This window comes from Vanellus vanellus (assembly GCF_965231255.1).
Source record: "Vanellus vanellus genome assembly, chromosome: 3".
NCBI lineage: Eukaryota > Metazoa > Chordata > Aves > Charadriiformes > Charadriidae > Vanellus > Vanellus vanellus.
The window spans coordinates 551,973-575,124 of record NC_138907.1 but is presented as its reverse complement, the minus strand read 5'-3'; the positions used below and the strand labels follow the sequence as shown (position 1 = coordinate 575,124).

Here is a 23,152-nt window from a genome sequence, read left to right as displayed (position 1 = left end):
ATAGATGATCACCTAAATCTTATTTTTTAGGAGTTCATGCTGCTTGAATCCTTTCTAAAAATATCTGTCCATCTCCTGAAAGTCTGAAGGTTGACAGTCTCCTCTGCTTGCTACCTTTAGCTATGCAAAACACTCACTGGAGTGGCTGGAGCAAGGCCCCTGAGCATGGACAATGGTTTTGGTTTGTTGGGATTTTTTTTTTTCATTTGTGTTTTGGTGTGGTTTTTTTTTTTTAGTGGTAATCTGCCCGTTTTAATATATGAGCTTATATATTAATATATGAGCTTATGATACTTTATATAAGCCACACCACTTCAGCTGCAGCCAGCAATAAGACATCCTCTTTTTCTAGTTTCTTGTTGGATCTGGATCCAGCATACCCCCCGCCCCTTTGCCTCCCAATTGGTCCGCTGTTCTGCAGAACATAATAATAAATACTGTACTTGCTTCCTTTCCCCCTTCTTCCTCTTGTCCCCCAAATAAAGCTGAGGATGTACACCAAGATCTTAGAATAAGCATTTTGGAAGTATTTGGTTTAGATATAAAGAAAGGAAGGGAAAACCAGATTGTGGTAGAACTGTCTGTCTGGTAAAGCTTTTGTGCTTTCAGCTGTTTGAACCTGATCTAACAGGTGAATCGAGAAATCACAGTTCTTGTTTGTTCAGGTTCTCAAGCCTGAGTCTTCGGAATTCAGAGTATGGGTGTATAATCACTCCAAAATAAACTTATTTTCCTTGGCCAGCTCCACGCTGGAGGCTAGTTTCTGGTAGCACGATGTCTGAATTGTTACCGCGTAATCGACTGTTGTTTGAGGTGCTCCTAGCACCACATCGCAAGCCTGGCCTGACGCGCGGCAAGGCGAGCTTTTCTCCTTGCTGCTTGGTTCCCTTGCAAGACTGAAGGTGGTCTTGAATTTCACCGGTTCCTTGTGATATAGACAAATGCTGGGGAAACAGAGCGTTAACAGTGAGTTTGTATGAATCCAGTGTTTCCTGTCAGCAGTTTCTCTGCCTTAAGTGGAGAAGCACAGCGACCACTTGCAGTGTCTTTGATTCAGGTGAATACGATTGAAATTCTGCTTTTGATAAGCTACCTAAGCTTACATCATGGACTATCCCTGCTTAGTCTTCTGAAAATGAACGTGATCAATTAAAAAAAGCCTCAGCTGCTACAGTCTTATGAAATGAAATGTGCTATAACTACAGTGTCGCTTTGTCTCTCTCGTGGATGCAGTTACTGGGTTCTGACGCAGTTGACGGTACTTGTTAAACTAATGTTTGCAAGGATACTTCTTACAGAAGTTTTTTCCCGTTTTTCAGATTTGACTGCCTGCACTATATTAATTCATAAAAATGCTAATCATGAATGTATGAATTGTGTAGGGAAGATTATAAATGACAAGCTAACAAGCCTTTGCTCTTTGGCATTGAAATGCCAATGCGAGAAAATGTTCTGTGGACCTAAAACCTTGGAAATTTCACATCTGACTAAAATATTTTTTTCTTCTTCTTCCTTAGGATGTCTTGTACACTGTGTGCAACCCTGTTGGAAAAGTTCAGCGCATTGTTATATTCAAGAGAAATGGAATACAAGCTATGGTTGAATATCCTTTTTGCATGTGATTCTTTCTTTTTTTTTTTTGCTGTAGGCTTTTGACTGCGGATGGGATTTAACATGAGAATGTCAGAAAAATACTGTGTAATTTTGAGACCAAATTATATTTTAGTTTCTGTCTAAGGCATGGTAATTTCTCTGTCTTTAAGACAAAATAGCACTTAAATGTTTCATCTTTATAGGAAGATGACATGGTCAATAATGGTCTTGGTGACCGTGTTTATAGGTGGGCCTAAGGCTAATAATTGCAGACATAGATTTGACAATGCATTATGCACAAGAGATTCATGGCTTTTGCCTGTAGTGATACTCAAGAAATGGGTAAGGAATTGCAGAGGTGCACTTCTACTTCTTCAGCCTCTTCTAAAATAGTTCTAATATATACTGCTTGTCTTAATATTCTGACTTTTGTAAAGCACAAGACCAACTTAGGCCTCTTGACCTATTTATTATGTCTTGAGGAAATTCCCTGCGCTGTTATCCTACTGTTTACTGTATTTGTCGCGTTAAGTGGTACATGGGATGAGTGTTCAGAGTTGTTAATGTGTTACTGCGGTTTGCAAAGTCCAAAGTCTGATACGATTACACCATAGTTTATAAAACTCTGATAGCCCTCTTCCTAGAGACTGATTATCCTCCATTTATGGGCTGTTATCTGGACAAAATTGTACCAAAATCTCAGAGAATCTGACGTGATTTCAGATGCTACCGATGTGGCAGGCGTTATTAGTGGGACGCTTCTGTAACATATGACTTAACCGGTGGCTGCACGGATGATTTGCCAGGCAAAAAGGACTACCTTAACTTCCAGACTAGTTGCTGTTTATCTGTGTGTCTTCTAGCAGACAGTGGTTTGACTTTCTATGATAGTGTGTCGAGTTTGTGATAAGCGGTGTTATCTGGATCAGATGACTTGCGCAGTTGGAGGTTATTCTGCATCTTGTGAAAGATTAGGGAAGTTGTGGGGAGGATCCTGCACGTGCTCTGAAACTACCATACTTCCATTCTTTGAGTGAAATTCTGCAACATGCCTTTTATTAAAAACAAAAGCAACGGGCAATTGAAAGAAAACTCACAAATGTGAGCAAAGTAATGCAGCAGCGTAGGTAAAGAGGTTGGGGGGGGAAGCAAGCTTCAAGGCAAGCCTTGTCTGAAAAGTTCAAAAATTTACTCAAATTTCAGTGCTGATTGCGGCACCCCTTACTTTTGCAGATGTGCTCCCACAGTTCTGGCCAATGTCAGACAATTTCTTAGCGGTCTGGGAAGCTTAACTTTTCTCACTCTTCAGTTCCACAGCGAACCTACATCACCTTGGAAGAAGTTGGGCTGCAGGAATGTGGTAAACACGAGGGATATGCTCTCAGTAGACTACTTCCAAAATTTCACTGAATTATATCAAAGGGTGGCGCAAGATGTCTGGTCCGCTGCAAGGTTCAGGCTTTCTGATGCCATCTGTTATTGAGGATGTGTGAGATCACGGATTGCCGTGTGCCAAGGCTTGGGTATATTTTTCTGACAGTCGTAGAACTAAGCTTGGAGTATGTAGAGGATAGGAACTAACCCACATGTTGGAGCCTGGTACACACATCTGCCTTCAGCCGTGGATTTAAAGCATCTGCTTGTTTTATTTTTTGATGGTGGATTATTTGTTCATTCAAAGTATCTCTCTCAGTTCAGTGGTTTTATTTGGCTAACCAGCTAAAAAAGGCATACTCTTTCTTAGTTCTTTTTGCTGTAAAGTCCCTCCCGGGTTCACGTTCTCCTGACCCACAAGTCTCTAGCTAATGCCAGCTGTGAGGAGGATTGTGTTAAGTCGCGCCTTCTTGCCCCCCAGCTCTCTTCCCTTCCCAAATGGTGCAGCTTCAACTTTCCCTTCAAAATTTCCTTTCAAACATTCTCTAGGCTTGCTGGTAACTTTCTGCGTCCTCTGATGAAAATTACGAAATCCACCAGAATATCCCCTTCCAAACAGCGTAAGTTCAGAGCAAAACCAAAACTTGTATCAATATAATCTGCATTGAAGACTTTACTCATTTATGAATGGTCTCATCATGTGCTGCCTACATCTCAAAGACAGATACTTAACATAAGTTGAACCCATATACACTTGTTGGTAACTTTAATATAAAGTCTGCATGGAGTTCTTGTAAGATATTGTTGTGGTTTAGGCTGAATCAGCTACTGGGGATTTGGGGGGACCCCAGATGGGACCGACAGATGCTCCCCTCTCCCCCTCTTCAAAGAGAGAGGCAGAGGAGGGAAAAGGAGACTTAAGAGTTTAGAAGGAACTAAACTACTTTAACGAAATATTAAAATAAAAGGAAATAATGAAATATATACAAAACCCTATCAAGCTCCCGAGATGACAGTCACAACACCGGCTGGCACTGGGGCAGTCCCAGGCTGGACTCAGTGAGGGACGGGAACTGGATTCCAGATCTGCATTCAGGATGGGGATCACAGGCAGACGAACAGACAGAGTCCTCCTCAGACATCGGCCATTGAAGGAAGAGCGCTGACCCTTTGATCCCTCAGCTTTTACACTGAGCATGAGGCAGATGGGATGGAATACCCCGTTGGTCAGGTTTGGGTCACCTGTCCTGTCCGCTCCTCCCTGCAGGTGGGACCCCTCTACGCTCTTCCGCTTCCGACCCTCCAAGGGGGCGAGTAACAAAGTCGGCTGGCCGTGGGGGTTATAGCAATGAGTACAAGCAGGAGCCTCTCTGCATCCCACGCCCAGGCATCAGCTATAAGCGTCGGCCTTATCGCCTGGGGAGTGAACACTGTCTGCGCAATGTGCCGTTACTGTCAGTAGTTAGAAGAGGCCCAGCTGGGAAGTAAAGTCACTGAACAAAATTGGTCCCGTTTTACCTCAAACCGGGACAGTATACAATAGCGAAATATGTGCAGGCTACAAAAATAAAGCCGTATCAGAAGAAAGGGACGTGAATGAGACACCTGGGGGAAAAAATCCTTAACGCGATGTTTATGTTTGAATCGGTGTTTTGCGCCCAGAAGGCGAAGGCTGCGCTCAATGGAGCAGATATCTACGCAGGATGCTGCACACTAAAAATTGAATATGCAAGGGTAATGCTTGGACCTTCTCTTTTAATTTTACTAGAAAAATGTACATAATCAAGAGTTAACCTTTTTCACTTTTACTTTGTTCGAACAGCCAACTCGACTTAATGTCATTAGAAACGACAACGATAGTTGGGACTACACTAAACCGTATCTGGGCCGACGAGGTAGGTTTTCCTACGTTATCGCTGTAGATGTTTGACTGTACTAATGACAATCCTTTACACGTGGTCAGGCTGTATGGCAGTAGTCATTCCAAAGCAAGCCAGTGCTGCTGAAGGCTGTTCCCAAGCCAGGAAATTAACCCTGAGCCCTAGTGCCCCCTCCTGCCGTGTGCTTGAGCCACTTAGTTCAACAAGGAGCCCACACCTGCAAGCACCTCCGCAGTTCTCAAGGACTTGCATTTCTCCAAGCAGCACTCTCCCTTTGGAGGAGAGGAAACCTGGTACAGACTATTCCTTACAAACTACAAACTTGCACACTGCTTCTCCTTCGAAAGGACTCTTTTTTTTCCCCTATGTTGGACGAGGCATTAAGAAGGATAGAGGACTTCAGCAGGCTGACTCTACACTTCATCATGCACCACATCGGCATCAGCAAAAAAAAAAAAAACCAAACAAACAAACAAACAAAAACCCTCTGAAAAAACTCAGACTTGCAATTCACCTTGTCTGCATACTGCATGCACCACCACCACAAGTTTGTAAAGGAGGACACTTTCAGTACTTCAGATTTGTATGGGATGAATAACACGATAGACTGTACCCTTTCTCTTCGAGTTTGTATGTATGCTGGTCTTATTTCCCTTAAAATTACAACTGAAAAATTGAGAACCTCCAAAATTAATCTCTTGTTGATATCACTGACGTTGTAACCTTTTTATTACGTGCTGTATGTGAGAGTTGCATTCAGTCTTAACAGTGTAAATATTGTAGTAGGAAAATTTAATCCTTATCTGTAGAGAGTTGGAACGGAGTAGTGCGATACCAGATAGGCCCCCTCAATTATATTTAAGTACTAAAATAGGGAGATTCATAATTGGTACAGGCGTACTGTCTCTTAAGTACTCAGCTGTAAAAATTGCCAGAGCTTAACTCTTGTCAGTGGAAACTATGACTTGATATGTAAAGACAAACTGCTGTGTAGCCTAACTCCTGTGAAGTGTTTGTTTTAAAATATATATCTATCTGTAACTATTGAGTGCAGTGTTCAGTAATTATGTACAATCATGTGTGCAATGTAAAGTTAGAAAAGTGAAGACGATGTGTCCAAGGTAGAGTATCTACGTATCAAAGGGTATATGAGAACCAGGGCTTTGGCCGTCTCAGGTGATACGCGCTTTCAGAGTAATTCTGCAGGGGCGCTGGGCTTGTAAAACTGTTGTACAACTAAAAACTTAGGGCTTGAATTTTCAAAATGAAGTTCTTGTAAAAAGTTAACAAGGGAGCTACAGTATTGGTTGTAGCTGGTGGAATATGACTATTTGAATCAGGATTCAAATTTGGTTCTTTTCTCAAATTCCTGAGTACAAAAAGGGATTCTGAAGAAACGCAAGGGCAAGAAAAAAACCCTGAGGGTTTGAATTTAAAAAATCGAAAGGATTAACGTGACCCTCGTATCTTTTGGTCATTGTGGTGTTTGGAGGCGGACTTGTAATGTTGTGCATCTAATTACATTATGTAATTGGTCTACGGGTAGATACGGCTGTATGAACGAAATGTTCCCCCAGCTGGAGAAAACAGTGGAAAATGAAAAACTTAGGATAGGTACAGCTTGCTCTTTCTCAAGAGCTCTCTCTTTTGTTTTCCTTTTGTTATTTTGACAGCCTGTCTCTATATTCTATACGTCACTGTACTACACGTAAGAGGAAAACGAGACTTGTATTAGATATATCTATATATCATGCCATATACGATATAACAATGTATTGTACATAGCATGATTTTTCATTTCTTGTGGTGCACATCCATTTATCTAGAAAATGAGAATATAAATTGTTGAATGAACGCTGAAATGTGCTTGAGAAAGCAGGCATCTAGAGCAATTTTGCCCATAAAGTAATCCGGGACTTTTTTAAATTTAAAAAAAATTTTTTTTTTGGAGCAAAAGAGAGTTTTCATATTTATGCTTCACCTTACCCGTGCAGTAACATTGTTTGGCTTTTGAACGTAATGTGAACCGAACTGTAGGGAGCTGACTGCAGCAAACAAGATCTTAGCCCAAAGGAATTTCATTCTGAGGACAGGCATGCTGATGTGTCCGTTCAGAATTTCACATCCCCCCCCCGCCCCCCCCAAATCTTAGGAAGGAAATGCGTTTGGCTAATGTTTTGGGGATTTTTGGTGTGGGGTGTTTTAAGAACTGGTTTTAGTTCTTTATAGTAACAAATTGCAGACTTCCCCAGAGTATTTCTGCACTTAAGTAAACTTCCTAACAAGTGCCTGCTGCTGTGAACTCGTATTGCATCAAATTGAACTGAAAAAAACACCTGACTTACAGTATTCTACTTGCTTTTAGCCACAGAGTTCAAATTGTACTTTGGAGCATTTCTTTTGGTCGTAATACCAGTGTACACCATGCCTCCAGGACCTGATTTAAAAACAAAAGAAAAAAAAACAAAACAAACGCCAAACTTAAACTAGATCATAAAGAATCTTTCTGTTGGGAATGATTTTTAACACAGACCAGTTCTCCTGTTTCAGTGCCTGGTGGCAGAAGCGCGTGTGCTGGCACAATTGAGGGACTTTGTTCAAGGAACAAGTACGGGGCAAGGAGAGAGCAGTGGACTTACACCATCATGAGAAGGAAATATTTGTCAACCTGTTCTTCCAGAATTCTTTATTTGAAGATTATGGTCCTTTACTATCTTACTGGGTGCAGTTTGAAAGGATTTAGCTCCACAGACTGCAATGATAAACTTGATTTTTCTGAAAGGTGATTACTTCATACAGTCTAAATGCTCAAACTACTTGCTAGGACTGCCCGTTTGCTCTCTCAAGCCAAAGACCAGAACTGTTCCCGTGAAAAAGGGAATGGAAAAGCTAGACAAGAGTAATCTTTCATCTCTACATTTGAAGTCATTCAGCACTATTCTCTCTTTAGGCTTTATTGCCAAAGTGAATACCTGGCTTGGAACCTGTCCTCAAAATCCTGAGCAGAAAGGGCACTTGTTTTTTCATTTCCCACTGTTGTGCTGTCTAACGCGACCAGTCCCCGTTTTTCAGGGGCAATACCTCCAGCTGCATCGGGCCGGAGTCGCCATTTTCAGCCGTCGTACTTAAATTCCCTGGGAACTGCTGTAAACTGCTAAATGTCTTGCCCCGTCAGTTCAATGTGGCTTTTTTGATTGTGAGAAACCAATCGTCGTTTACCGCAAAGAAATCTGCGAGTTTAGATTTCCTTTGTCAGGCAGCGTGGACCTGATTAGAAAAATACAGCTTTGGCTGTGACGCACTGCCTTCTGCCAGTAATGTAGACCCCTTGCTTAACTTTATTTCCTAGAAAACTGGGTTTTCTTAAAGGATTGACCGTTGTTTTAGTGCATTATTCAGTGACGGTTTTCTTCAGTTGAACTGTTATGTGCTGCTGATAATGCAATAATGTACAGTCCTTTCAGCACGCCCATAAATCAGTAGGTGTTCTGTAAATATATGTGTACGCATATGTAATGCTCTCTGTTTACTGATTATGAAACCATGTAATACAGGTTGTTGTTGGCTTATGCTGAAACTTCTTGAAAGAAGCCCACTTTGAAAATGTGTTGCTGTTGAAGCTAATATTATGATTCAGGTACTGTCTTTCAAAAGTACTGCATTTCAAATTTGTTTTAAGAGACACATAGGTAAATCCTGCTGTATGGTGTTATCTATGCTAATGTGTGGTGTCTGTTTAGGAAAACTATTGGGTATTTCCATAAACTTTAAATGTCTGCATCTCCTCATTGGCCACTGCCCCCAATCAACTTAAGTGCAATTTGTGATACAGATGGCAGTCTCTTAATTTTGGTGTCCCAGGGCTACTACAGCTTGTGGTTTTAGACGTATAATGAATGAGAAATCGTTTATAAAATTAACAAGGACTCAAATTACTTTTTCGCTTCTTAATGAGAAGCTTTGTGTCTTAACTGAAGAAACCAGGTGCGTAGGTGTGCATACTAAACTGTTTTCTTTCCCTTCCCGCATGTTAGACAGAGGGAAGGGCCGCCAGAGGCAAGCTATTTTGGGAGAGCACCCATCATCGTTTAGACATGATGGTTACGGTAAGTAACGTAGGATGACAGGTGGTTGTGATTTCTTTATATGTTATGTGGAATTCTAAATATCCTAAATATCTACAGCATGAGTAGTTCACTATTGTGCCGCTGCGCGTGCGGTGCTGTCAGTCCTCGTTCTGAAAATGCTAGCGATTCACCGAAATCTGTGCATTTATGGCCGTACCTCTTCCTTTCATGGAGAGCATCCGGCTCTACAAATTTATTCCGTGGTAGGGTGTTTCTTTCAGTTGCCATCACCCTGCCAATGGATGGAAAACGACCTCTGTACTGGAAAAGCGGTTTTCTTCTAGAAAATGGCAACATGGCTTGATTAATGGTTTGATGCAGCATAGAGCTCTTTGATGTTCTTGCATGCAGAGCTGTGAATTGGGGCTTTGTGTGTCTTCTAATTTAGGCAATCCTGAAAAGGTATAGCTATGTGACTGTATAAGGATGATGGTTTGCATTTCGTGCTGTGAAGTGCTGCAGTTGTTACCAGTGCTATCTGTAAACAAAGGTTCTGCTGTTGCTTTTACGTGTTGGACCAAGACTTCGGGGTTGAGAAACCAATGTCCCCAGTTAGACGTGACTTTTCTAGTTATTTACTCTCTTAACTGCCAGATGCAATGGGATTTGTCTTGCCTCTTTCTTTGCAGATGTATTTACAACATTTTACAATGTAGGTTGACCTTCTACCTGCTCTTTCCAAAGGTTCTTCAAATCTCCCGAATTTCCAAGTTCTGCCTTGTATTCACTGATGTTCTTTTTTCATTCTTCTGATACATGCTTCCACCTTAAGTAGTGTTGGCTGTCTCCTCCTATACCGCTGTCTCCCTCTCATTACTGCTTTTTGCTGGGGGTTGGAAAAGGACAAAAGGTTCCTTTTTTCTACTTGGCTAATGTGAATTTCATGTTATTTTTTTCTCAGAAGAACAGGGATCCTCTCCTTGGTCTGTAATATTGATGTTTTCTATAAATGGAAGTATTGCATACTAGTAATGTCTCTTAATTTTAAAAAAAAAAAAAAGGAAAGAAATTGTTTATTTCAATGAGACTTATCACTTTACCTGTAGTGGGAAATAGGACAGCTTCATTTTGCATTGATGCAGGGGTTTAAGTATTCCTGTTTCTTCCAAACGAGCTGTTTGTAGAAAGACGGTATTCTGACTTAATCTCTTGTCTCTGGAAAAGAGCTGTGTCATCTCCTCTCCTGGCCTCTTCTGCTTTGTTTTTGTTTTCCTACTTTGTAATTTCTTGGTGTCCTATATCTCTAAGTGGGCACGGCAATGTTGCTGAAGGCCGATTTTAAAATATTTCTGATAGACTTATGTTCAAATATTTTGTAGGGGGCAGGGAAGATACTATTTTTTTTTTTTAATTGCTGAAATACCTTTCTTCTCTTGTGTATAAAAACAATACCATCAAACAGCTCCTTCCTTCTTGTCTGGTAATGTGAGACGAGACTTGGGACATTAAAGGGAATAGAAGAGATTTTATTGGTAGATTTTTTGGGGGCGTTTGGTTTGGTTTTGTTTGGTTTTAGTTTTTTTTTTTTTTTAATTGGAAAAAGAATTAATGGAAACTGCTGTAATGTTCCCCCTCCCCTTTAAATACACACTACGTATGTGGGCTTTAATGCATGTAGTAAAAGTAAAGTAGTGAAACTTGTTTCAAACAGTATGAAAGCATGGTCTTTCATCTCCTTAGGGTCCCACGGTCCATTGTTGCCCCTGCCGAGCCGGTACCGAATGGGATCTCGGGACACTCCAGAACTTGTTGCTTATCCGTTGCCCCAGGCATCCTCTTCTTACATGCACGGTGGAAATCCTTCTGGGTCAGTTGTCATGGTTAGTGGGTTGCACCAGCTAAAGATGAACTGTTCAAGGGTCTTCAACCTCTTCTGCTTGTATGGAAACATTGAGAAGGTGAGGCATAATTTGTTAGAAACTCGGAAACCACTATAGTCATTTTAATTCTTTTGGGGAAAAAAAACTGCCTGAGAGGGTCTAAAAATATTTCCTAATAACTTGTAAAACTCTTGGTTGGGCTCTTTGTTGCAATTTCATGTTTTCCTTTATCTATCTTAGGTGAAATTTATGAAGACTATTCCAGGCACGGCACTGGTGGAAATGGGTGATGAGTACGCTGTGGAAAGAGCTGTCACGCATCTCAACAATGTCAAGTTATTTGGAAAGAGACTTAATGTCTGGTAAATATGTTTTATCAGATTAATAGTCTACCAGTGTGCAGATGGAGGGAGTTTGCAAACAGAAAATATCCCATTGTTCTGTTATCATTGCTGGAGTTAACGATTTCCAATTTGCAATTATTATTTATTACTATTTATAATTTTATTTAGGATTATTTTATTTATATTAATAAAGCATGTGGGCATTCCATGGAATGGCTGTTAATAAACTGTATTCCCTAACGTGTCTTATCCATCCTTTCTATTTTTTTTTTTTTTAAGAAGGTGCCAAACCCAACCCATTTGTTCTCCTTCTATTTCAAATTGTTGTAAAGAAATGTCAGCTCTGTTCTGGTTAGATCAGTAATCTGTGTGCAAAGTATGCAAGTCGTAATTATTTAAGAAACTTTATATGTATATCCTTAAATCCCAGTGTTTCCAAGCAGCATTCAGTAGTTCCAAGCCAGATATTTGAACTGGAGGATGGCACGAGTAGTTACAAGGATTTTGCAATGAGTAAGAATAATCGCTTCACCAGTGCGGGCCAAGCATCTAAGAACATCATCCAACCACCCTCTTGTGTGCTGCATTATTATAATGTTCCCCTGTGTGTAACTGAGGAAACATTTGTAAAGGTAGGCAGCTGAAATGACTGTGACGTGCAGAGCTTTGGGGCTCTATCCTTTTCACTGTGCTACTTTTAAAAAGAAATAACTGGGATAGTTACAGCAGAGCGACTGGAAGAGAACTGGTTTCTAAAATAGGTTTGGAGCCTCTCTATATAGAAGCTGCTGTATTTTCACAATTCTGGCATTATTCTCTGTCTTCTTTTTTCTTTTTTTTTTTTTTAAAGTGAGAAACAAGATCTTGGAAATAAAGTTGAGGAGCTTAATGTGTTGGGTTTGGGTTTTTTTTTGTGGAGGAAGTGAAGACTTACACAAAGCCAAATACAGGGAGAGTTAGGACTGCAATTCACTTACTGACTCCCTGAGATGGTTACTCTAATGACTGGTAGGATGTTTTGGAACGAGGAGCAGCGTGCACCTGGAACAGTTTGCACAGTTGAGTCCTAAATGAACTCTGGGTGCTTAAAACATGCGATACTGGGCATCTCAAGTGGAGGCAGTGGTAAAACCGATGACAGTTCAAATTCTTTTTCAGTTAAATAAAAGGTTTTTGGGTTTTGTGGTTGTTTTTTGTTTTTTGGTTGTTTGGTTTTTTTTTTTTTTCAAACTCTGCCTGAAGGTTAACTCTGGTTCATGAGCTGTGTGCTTGTACGTACAACTTCTGCGCTACTCTTTTGAAGCGGGAATGTCCAAAAGAACTTGCTTTTATTTAAGTATGTTGCTTGAGATAGTAGTGATATTGGTACTCTAACAATTTATGTGCCTATAAAATCGTATTTATCACGGGACGGCACAGATATAGGAGCCTTGTTTTGCATACTACAGAATGGCATTCCAAAGAGTTACCATTCTAAGCATATTTTTAGAGTAATAATTTGCTATAAATTCTTGTAAGCTCTCTTAAAGAGTCAGTATTTTCCTTTTTGTGTGTCTCTTCCAGGAACTTGGAATTTTTACTAATGTGTTTATGTGCATTTTTACTGTAGTTTTACCTCTTGTTTTATTTTTGTGACAGTTATGTGAGGATCACGAAGTTCTCAGCTTTATTAAGTACAAAGTGTTTGATCCAAAACGTAAGTAAACTTTGGCCTGTTTGGGGAGTTACTTGAATTCCAGTTTTGGTGAGAACATAGACTGTCAGGAGCTGTTATTGATCTCCTCCTTCCCTTTTTTATTTTGACAGCTTCTGCCAAAACACTGTCTGGTCTCTTGGAATGGGAATGTAAGACAGATGCAGTGGAAGCTCTCACTGTACTTAATCACTACCAGATAAGAGTCCCAAGTAAGTCAATTTTACTGATCTTACTGCTGTTTTTTTTTTTTTCTTGTTTTCTTTCATGTTGATGCTGCCTTTGTAAAAGGTGAGGTTTCGGCAGCTCAGTCTGCAGCTAAAAACTGCATCGTTCTTATATGTATATATGCTGTATTTTATATATATACACATATACTTTACTATTAACAGTGTACAAATACTATATGTACTACAGTATTTAATCTCTAGTTTAGGTTCCATTAGTTTCTATCTAAATGGCGCTCTTTCTTCTTAGTTTTTGAGTCAACCTTTAGAACTCAAAATATGCTCCGCGATTTGAAGTTATGGAAAGATGGGGGCAGAAACTCATTTGGGATAGAAAGAAGGCAGGCAGGAAAAGCACTAAAATCCCCTGTCACCAAAATCAAACCTAAGGATAATGTCTTACGGAAGCTTTTTATGTCTTTCACAACAAATGCAGAGAAATCAGCGAGATCTTTGGACAGAAGGTTCTTTAAGTTACACGGCTCACTGCTCTGAATTAAGTGCTCCTGTAGTGGGTTCTCTTTCAAATCGGAGATAGCGACGCCAAACTGAATTTAGCTCCAAACTAGTAAGAATGGAAGGAGAGTTCACCTGGTAAACAAGTACATATTGGACAATTAAGAATCCATTTACTGGATTAAATGCAATTTTTCCAGGTGTCCGCAGACATAACTTTGATTCCAGGCCAGTGGCTAATACTACTTTAAACTACCTTCTCCGAACTATTCTGAATTGGTCTCCCTGTCAAGTGGTAACAGTTGAAATGTTTCCCACCCCTGCACCCCCCGCTTTGGTCCGCCTTCTCAGTAACGGACTGAGATTACTTCAGGGGCAGAATGTTTTTTTTAAGGTATTATTGATAGCACACTGTTCACAGTTGCAGATCTATCTCCATTTGGAGAGGTGGTAACAGCAGAAGAACTTACGCTTTCAACATGAAAAAGGCAAACACTAATGTATAATCAAATACAGCCATCACAGGAACAGCCAGTATTTGAGAACAAGACCTGCGGGTTAAGACTTGCTGTAGTAAGATTGCCTGAGGCTGGCTGAACCGGCAGGATGGATCTTCTGTTACCCGAGAGGCACAGGTGTGCTGCCATCCGTGGGTCCGGGCAGCCTTTCCGCATTTTAAGTCTTGACTTCCTTAAATATCTACGCCTTTTGTCTTTGAAATTGCCTGTTAAATACTACTTCTGTAAATAGTTCAGCCGGAAGTGGGGCAGCGATAATGGTAAAGCCGTTCTTGTTCTTGTGTATAGTACGTTTGGAATGCTGTCTACGTTCCCTTGTGACCAGCTCCATCGCTTTGTGTTCATGTCTAAAAAAACCACTGGTAGAGTATCAATGACGCCGCCTTGCAGGTCATCTGGTGTCTGCAGGCCGCCGGCGGGGTTAGGCGGGGAGGCGCGAGCCTTAAATCTACAGAACTGGTCAACTTGGGAGATTATGCGATGTGATTCTTGACTGGCAGGAGAGCTCTGCTCAGTAAAACACCTGAGTATGTTATATGTTGTCTCCTGACAGATGGCTCCAACCCTTATACCTTGAAGCTTTGCTTCTCTACTTCGTCCCATTTATAGAGAAGAGGACAGCATGTTAAGAGCTACTTTCACCTTGGTTTGCAAGTTCCAAACTACACATCGTTCACGAAGCTCTCAAGTGGTTGTTCTAATGTTGCCTTGTTTCAACTTAATTCTAATATCTTTTATCTTGTTTTATAATAAACGGATGTTCCTTCATAAATACAAAACAGTTTTTTTTTTTTCCTTTTGCCTCGGACAAGTACCTGTTGTAAGCTTGCTACAAAGTTTGTATTTTATTAGTGTAGTATCTTCCAATGTCGAAAGAAGCACCAGTAGTTATAAACAAGATTGTTTTCTTCCAAAAATGAAATATATTTGCATTTTCAATAATGGTAAAAGATTAGCAAGTATTTTTCCATTTGTAGTCTTAATTGACAGAACATCAGAATTTTAAATGTAGAACTTGCTCTTTCAGTATGTTAAGTAGTGAAGTACATCGCAATACTAAAAAGCTTGTATTTATAAAATGCTTTAATCAGGTTAATGTTGCACAGACTGAATTTTTAGTAGTATAGATTTGATTTATAGTTCAGACAAAGCTAACGTAGAAAATTATTAAGTATGTACATGTGTATGGTGTGAATTCATACTTACTTAAAGTGGTTTTGGGTTTTTTTTTTAACAACTATTTTCCATTTGCATTAGCATGATGCCATCTATAGCTAGTCCCACCATAGGGGCCTTTTAAAAATTAAAATTGCAAGCCTGTATCAATGTGTTCATCCTCACTTTCCATAATTTGAACAAAGCTTTGGTGTTTAGCATATCCTCTTGACCTTTTTTTTTTTTTTTTTAATATGACACACTAAATGGTAAAAAAGTTGGATATGCAAGAAGATTGATCGCAATAGAAACCAAGGTGGTAAAAACAGTTTAAACAAAAAGCAAGCCCCACCATATGCTCTCGTAGCTGGACAGTTAAATCAGTGTTTTCTTTTATCTGATTTATCTTATACTTCTGTTATGGCTGTGGAAGAGTTCCTGGGGTGAATAGACTTGTCTAGCTTCTGACTTAAAACCCGGGTGATCTAGGTGGGATTCAGAGAATGTAACTAATGACATGTTGTGAAATTAACGAGGCGGGAAATCTTTCCCTTTGGAGGACGTGATTTGGTTTGTCCCAGTCCTTTGAAACCTCTGTTCTCCCTTCTAGAACCGGAGTTGTCTTTCTTGGGCTAAACCCCCAGAAGTGGGAATCCAAGCAGGGAAGTCTGGGAGCTGCTGTCCCAGGCTCTGAGTTTGTTCCCCCTTCTGAATCTGCAGCACAGTGGTTAGAGCTTCTTTTAGTTCTGCTTATTCAGAGATAAGTTATTTTATCCAGTATTTTATGTTTTATCATACAAGTTCTTTGTCTGTACGGATTTTATCCATATCCATCCTTTCCGCAAGATCGTTTGTGCTTGTCCTCGAGAGGTTACGTTGCGGTATGTTTACAGACCGGGGGCATTGCGTGTGTCTTTACAGCCTGGATTTTCCCCATTCTTCATTTCGAGGCAAATACGCCTTACTGTACAAAATGAGTCAGCTGTCCTTCAGGTTTTCTCATCCGTAGCGATTCATTTTTGCCCTGTCTACCTCCATTTTTGCTCATGCTTCAGGTAATGAGTGTTTCAGGTAGCCAAGTTGAGCTTTTAATACGTCTGAGCTGGGAACGGAAGGACAGCAGCTCTTCGGCAGCTCTTTCTGCACAGGGTTTGGAGTAATACTCGCCTCTGGGCTGGTAGGTGGCAAACTGACTTGCATTTTAGGGTCCCTGCTAATATTCTTTCAGCCTCGGTGCTTTTTCCCCCCCGCAGAAATGGCTTCCTTAGAGCCAGCATAGAAGGCTATGTGCCATATCTTGCTACTTGCCAAGAGAAATGCTGGGCGCTAGTGAAATGCCCTGTGCTGCCTAGCGTTTTAACTGTAAAAAGTCTCTCCCCATCATTCGGTTCTCTTCCATCAACTTACATGTTCTGTGGAGACCCATTTCTGCTGTCATAACTTGCATTGCTGTTTGTGTTAATGTAGTTTCAGAAGTCAAGTTGTTTGTAGTTGAGCGTTAAAAAACAGTGTGTTATCTGTTGGTCCGGTTTGGGATGTAGGATGAGTGACCCTTAAAGCATTCAGGTTCTACAAAGAAGAAAAAAACAGAAAGCACTTTAATGTTTCAGCGTCCTCAGTGGATCACAGCATTCAGTGCCTAAGGTGTGCAGGTGGAAGGCATCTGTCCTGTGGCTCCTCAGCTCAGAGGACAGACTAGTTCCAGGTGTATCTGGGAGGGCTTGGTACCAACTGGAAGTCCCAAATGCAAAACGAGTCGCCTGTGCCACGTGGGGAAGAAAAGAGAGGAGACTGAGAAACTGTTTGAGCTTCTTTCTCCTCAAAATAATTCTTATTTGTGCAAAAGTTGAGAACAGGAAAGATTCCTTGTTGGTGTTTTGCTGTAAAAAGAAAACGGCGTCTTCTCTTGGGCCTGCGAGGATGGATGCCTGTCCTCAGGGAGGAATGAGGTTGTCTCCTCCTTCCGCTAATGAGGTCTGTTTACCTCTTTAGAACAGAGCAAAACCAGGGCAGGGGCCGGTGAAGAGCCAGTTTCTCCAAGGGGAGTGAAGTTCGTCTATAATTTGGCAGCAGTATTACTATACTCGTTATATTCAAATGAAACCGTTAAGGTCTCTCAATGCATTTTTTTAATTATTATTTTTATTTTTCTTCTGTCTTTCTTGCATAAGCCATACAAGCAAAATAGTGAAGATGTCTATGCACATTCCCTGCTTGTAAGCAGCTGGCGTTCACACTGTAATATCTTTGTGTCTGTTCTACTGTTTGTTTGGTTGTTTTAAATTAATTTTTTTCTAATTGATCACTTTTGATTGGAGGTAAATGATATATTGAGGTGGAGATTTGTTTGTCTTCTCTCATGATGCTCTAATCCTTGTTTATATTTATTTTTCCTTATATGCAAGAGGAGGGAATAGATGCTTTTTGACTTCCTATACCACCACAGCAAGATAGAGTGTATCGCTAAGGGTGATAGGAGGAAAAGATTTAAAAGAAAGCCATTCAGGAAGCGCTTGGGTGTCCTGCTTTGTGAAAGGAATGATACAACTTAACGTGGTGTCGCTAAGTCTGTCTTTTAGTAAGGGATGATGGTTGGGGTAAGCTGGCTTGTAACTAGCGGAAACCCTTTGTTGTAATTAAATGCAACTTGCTCCTTTTCCTGCTGTGTGTTTTCTTGTGAACGGCGCTTGAACTTGTTTGGATATTATGGTGGCTTAGCAGGAGACAGTGTCTCTTCTGTCAAATAATGAGTCAAAGTCTGGAAACACGAACACGCTCAAATTTTTATTTTTTTCACTTCTGGGATGTGTTTAAACCTCTTGGGGATTTTTTTTTTTGTGTGTCCTCTTTGGAAAGTACATTGTGTATTCAACATCTGCAGCTACTAGTAGGTTTTTGAGCCGTTCCAGGTTTTTCTGTCTATTGGTTTATTCTCTTCTGGCAATTGCACAGGTGGTAACAATCTCAAAAACAATCTCGTTTGCACTGGTGGGGCTTTGGCCAGAAATAGTGTGCAAGAAGGCATGGGGAAAATAAAACGCTAGTTACGGACTCAGCTTCCTGCAAAGAGTTCTGAAAGCACAGAATACCATCATTCTGATTTTGACCTTGAGCCGGGCGCTGTGGTTGAGAGCCTCCCGGCTTCGCCCATCTGGTGTATAAAAGGTAACTTCAGAGTCCTGCTGTAAAACCGGCCTTGCCGTGGTGGCCTGTGGCAGGCGGCATGTTTGATGCCGTGACCAAGCAATGCTCTGGCGTCTTGTCATGGAAGAGCTGATTGTGCCCTCTGAGGACGCGGCAAAAACTCTGTCAGCTTTAAGGAAACAAACTTTGTTGATTTTTGGCCCCCCTGGTACCAACAGTCCCAACGAAAGGGAAAAGCAGTCTGGCGCTCCACAGAGCGTTCCCCGGGTGTTGGTGGGGCGCTGTCCTACGTCGTGGGTTGTGTCGCTCCAAGAGCGGTGGAAAAAGGCCTCACTGAATAACAGCGTGAGAGCAGTGTGGTGTGTGACCTGCTTCGTTGTGAAATTCAGGAGCGAATGGAGAATCCTGCCTAAGCAAGGGACAAGCGGTGCCGCAAGACACATGGAAGGATGACGGTAAGGAGCAAGGGGTGAGCGGAGTTCACTAGAGTGCAGTTCTCTCCCGGATCGGGGCTACCAAGGGCAAGAGCTGGACATGAAACTGCAGCTGGATGGAGTGGTCTCGTAGGCGGGATCTCACCTAAGGCCACCCTATCTTAGAAGTGAGGTGTCTTTCACTTCCTTCATTTCTTCTAGCCTGTGCTATTTTTGTTCTTAATTGCTAAGACCACACGTTTTAAATTAATCTAGGCTCTTCCCAGCCTACCTTTGCTTCCCTAAGGAATGGTCTGGGACTGGACTGGAATGGCTGAATGGAGAAATACTTGGCATCATTCTTCGTCTGTAAAACAAGGGATTTCCTTTTTTTCTTTTTTTCCCCTCACCCGTTAAACCTTATGCATGCTAAGTGAGCAGTAAGACAGGATCTTCACAGTTGCTCCATTAAAATTGACATTTGTGAAGAGGGGTGATGAGATGTGTGCGCGTGATATTGTGATGTCTCCGGCATGCCATCCGGGTTCCTGACGAAAACCGGCGGGGGCATAGTCTGGGATGAGAATAAGACGAAACAAATACCTGTTCGGGGTTTGGTATGATGGGGCCCCCAAGTTCTACTGCTAAAGCATCTGATTTGATAAAGGGTGAAGAGCTCCTGTTTCTCAACAGTTGTACTGAGTTAAAAGAACAAAATATTTGTGTTCCATTAAGAACAAAATATTTGTGTTCCATTAAGTCTCTAATGTGTAATACTCTTTCCAGGTTAAAAATAGATTTCTTTCTCCACGGATCATCATTCCCACAGGATGTGGAGGAACCTAATGCAGCCAGATTACTTGTGCTGAGCTTTGGCTGTGTCCCTCTAAAGGAAATAACCTCAGTCCCTTTTCTTGCGTACAGAAAGCGTTGGTGTCTGTCCTGTGCCAAGCTTCCCTCTTCTGGCCTTTCGCAGCCCGCTCCCTGGGCCAGGGCCACGCATTCATTCAGACAGATTCGCTGCTCTTCCTCTTGACTGCCGCAGCTGCTGCTTGCGAGGTCTTCAGTTCTGGCATGACTTATTTCACTTTTGCCTCCTCTGGTGTTCACGGAGCAGCTGCAGACTGAGGGGGCCTTCACGCGAGGGAACGAGTACTCCTGCAGGACTGTGCCAGGGAGCCGGCAGCTATTAAAAAGGCAAGAGAATTAACCCTTTTTTCCAAAGCATCCGGGATCCAGGAGTACTAATTAGTCCTGGCAAGGGCAGCATAGCAGTATTCAGAGCACAACACTTGTAGCACAGGGAGGGCCGAGGTTGGCAGTTGCTGCAGAATACAGGCTGTAATTATTCAATTTTATATAAGCCGTTACTGCTTTGTTTGTTGTTCTCTTGCTGCCTTTTCTTCTTTACATTTGGGATCTCATCCTTCTTCAAGCTAGTGAGGAAATGAAACTGCAGGTGGTTGTGCTCCACTCAAATTTAAGTGGGTAGTAGTTAAATAAGCCCCCAGGAGTTACTAGTTGCTTACAAAAGCTCTCCCCTCCTGAATTTTCTGTCGCTTAGGCTGTTAATACAGCAGACTTGGGATATTTCAGGAAGCACAACTTGTCAGCTTGATGCTTTCTCTGTCATCTAAGTGTAAACTTCTGGACGCTTCAAACTTGACGGTATGGATGCAGGGATTTGCGTGTCCTATAGATTATGCTTCTATTTTCTCTTCTGTTAACCACAGCACTGGAACTGCTAAACCAGATTAGATCAGTGGGCTTTAGGTAAGCATCCCGTCAAAAGGCTTCGGAAGAGTGCCTTAGGAATAGCCTGGTCAGACAGTGACCGGAGTAATCTTTTATGAAGTTACTGCGTGGTTTCTGTCTGAAACATGGTAACCTAAAACTTTACTCGTTTATGGTGGGAGTCCCACTCACTGAGCTTTTAGTTCTCACCTATTTTCTTGCGGGGGTGCTTTAAATGCAAACCAAACTCCTGACGATGGGGCTTAAACTGGAATATTTTAGTTATACTAATATTTATACATACATATACGTGTGTGTGTTCCTCTTGCCCAGTAATTCTGTGGAGGTTTTTAATCTTGTTACATAGACAAAAACTTGTCTGTGCCTTTTTTAAGGATCCTTTTTGTGCCTCTAACTCTACACTTTTGTGTCCTTGGAAAGTGAAGCAATGAGAACTAACCACAGGATTTCAGATTAGGACTGGGCTATTGTCTTGTTTCAAAGCATTTCAGGGTAGCGTGCTCTCTGGTCTTGCTTTTTTCAGCTATAGCTTTCATTGAATAATAAAAAAAAACCACCTTCCCTGATAGTCTAAAGGACGGGTTTCTCTCTATGAAGCGAAATAAGGTGATAACACTTCCCCGTGTCTTTCATGGTACGGACCCCAAGTTCCCAGCTAAGTGTGACCCTACTCTTCCTGGTTTCTCCAGCATAGGCTGTAACACACCGTGTATGTGTGAGCCGTGCTTCAGCCTGCCCCTGCCTCCAGCATCTGTGTCTTTGACCCTGTCATTGCAAAAAGAGAAATAGAGCTCTTCCTTTTTATCTCCCAAAGCTTTGAAACAAAGCTCGTTCATCACAGAATCACAGAACGGTTTAGTTTGGAAGGGACCTTAAAGCTCATCTAGTCCGAACCCCCTGCCCTGGGCAGGGACACCTCCCCCCAGCCCAGGTTGCTCCAAGCCCTGTCCAACCTGGCCCTGAACACCTCCAGGGATGGGGCAGCCACAGCCTCTCTGGGCCATTTGTTCCAGTGTCTCACCACCCTCAGAGTGAACAATTTCTTCCTAATATATATTCTAAATCTCCTCTCTTCCAGTTTAAAGCCATTCCCCCTCGTCCTATGGCTCAACTCCCTGATCCAGAGTCCCTCCCCAGCTTTCCTGGAGCCCCTTTAGGCACTGGAAGGGGCTCTGAGGTCTCCCCGGAGCCTTCTCTTCTCCAGGCTGAACACCCCCAACTCTCCCAGCCTGTCCTCATGGCAGAGGTGCTCCAGCCCTCAGAGCATCTTCAGGGCCTCCTCTGGACCCACTCCAACAGGTCCATGTCCTTCTTGTGCTGAGGACTCCAGAGCTGGATCCAATATTCCAGGTGGGGTCTCCCCAAAGCAAAGCAGAGGGGCAGAATCCCCTCCCTTGCCCTGCTGGGGATGCAGCCCAGGATGCCGGTGGCTTTCTGGGCTGCCAGTGTACATTGCTGGCTCATGTTGAACCAACCAACACCCCCAAGTCCTCCTCAGGACTGCTCTCCATCTATTCTCCACCCAGCCTGGATTTGTGCATGGGGTTGCCCTGGCCCACGTGCAGGACCTTGCACTCGGCCTTGTTGAACTTCATGAGGTTTGCACCAGCCCACCTCGTCTGTCTGTTTTCTGCACATTTTGAAACTTTCTAAGAAACAGAGCGGGGATATTTGGGGTGCAGGGACAGGAGAAGCTAATCTTACTCTTTTAGACCGTCAGGAAGGGATGAGCGGCAGCTCCTCTCCCAAGACTGCCAGCACAACCTCCACTTCTTATTGCTGAAAACAGACTCGGCTTTCAAGGAACTCTGCTTTTTCGACCTTTCTGGAGAATGCCCAGCTAAGGATAAACCTCCTTCCGTACTGGGGACGGAGCAGTTCAGAAACCCTGATGGCATGAGTTCAGCTACGGTGTGTGTGGGGCGTCAGGCTTTATGCTCCAAGGGGACAGTTGCTCCTTTCTTGTAGTGTGCTGCCATCCCACCAGCCTTGGCAGGAGGAGACCTCCCTCCAATAAGCTGCTTATAGTTGACCAATGTTTGAGAGAGGCTAGTCTTTAAACTGCTTTAGAAGCAGTCACTTTCCACGTGAAGCTGTTCTCGAGCCACTTTGCAAGCACTTACACTGCTTCTGTCTTATACTCCTCCTGAAGTGCTGATATTCCCCGTTTCCTCAGTTGTTGTGTGACTTGCCTGTACTCCGCATTGGTTTGGTTCTTTTTAAAGACTGTGAAGATCAGTGTTCTCAACGGTGTCGTCCTCTAGTTTTGCTGGTAGCTCAGAAACTTGCCTGCACTTGTCCTTGCAGCTTGGTGAGGAGCCCGTTTACCTTTTGCAAAACAGGCTGCCAATAACCCTGAATCAGCTTTGTAGCTAGGGCTGCGCAACACGGAGACCGAGCTGATAACCACGGCGTTCTGCTTTGTGTCCTTTCCAAGTACAGAGCAAGTTTCGCTGCCGAATGTGAGGAAATGGCGGGTGGAAAGGCTGACGCTGGATTCACCTGGGAGATACTGTTCTTATCAGCTCTGTTAACAGGGACCTGACTTTCAGAGTTGAGTTTTTCCAGATGGGTGTTTGGCAGATTGATTGCTGTAAAATGGAATTTTGTCATGCCGCTTAGGTAGAGTTTAGGGCTTGGAACAAGGTGCGCC

The 23,152-nt window shown here is 42.3% G+C and overlaps 1 protein-coding gene across 1 annotated transcript in view; it reads left to right on the top strand.

Moving 5' to 3' along the window:
• HNRNPLL (heterogeneous nuclear ribonucleoprotein L like) overlaps nucleotides 1-15,348 on the top strand; it is a 28,874-nt gene extending 13,526 nt beyond the window's left edge. The window contains exons 4-13 of the mRNA XM_082480538.1: nucleotides 1,518-1,603; nucleotides 4,605-4,701; nucleotides 4,790-4,862; nucleotides 8,882-8,953; nucleotides 10,655-10,872; nucleotides 11,035-11,156; nucleotides 11,569-11,770; nucleotides 12,777-12,834; nucleotides 12,945-13,043; nucleotides 14,586-15,348. Coding sequence (XP_082336664.1) covers nucleotides 1,518-1,603; nucleotides 4,605-4,701; nucleotides 4,790-4,862; nucleotides 8,882-8,953; nucleotides 10,655-10,872; nucleotides 11,035-11,156; nucleotides 11,569-11,770; nucleotides 12,777-12,834; nucleotides 12,945-13,043; nucleotides 14,586-14,641 — 1,083 coding nt within the window. The 3' untranslated portion in view covers nucleotides 14,642-15,348. The remainder of the gene's footprint in view (nucleotides 1-1,517; nucleotides 1,604-4,604; nucleotides 4,702-4,789; nucleotides 4,863-8,881; nucleotides 8,954-10,654; nucleotides 10,873-11,034; nucleotides 11,157-11,568; nucleotides 11,771-12,776; nucleotides 12,835-12,944; nucleotides 13,044-14,585) is intronic.
• The last annotated feature ends 7,804 nt before the right edge of the window (nucleotides 15,349-23,152 follow it).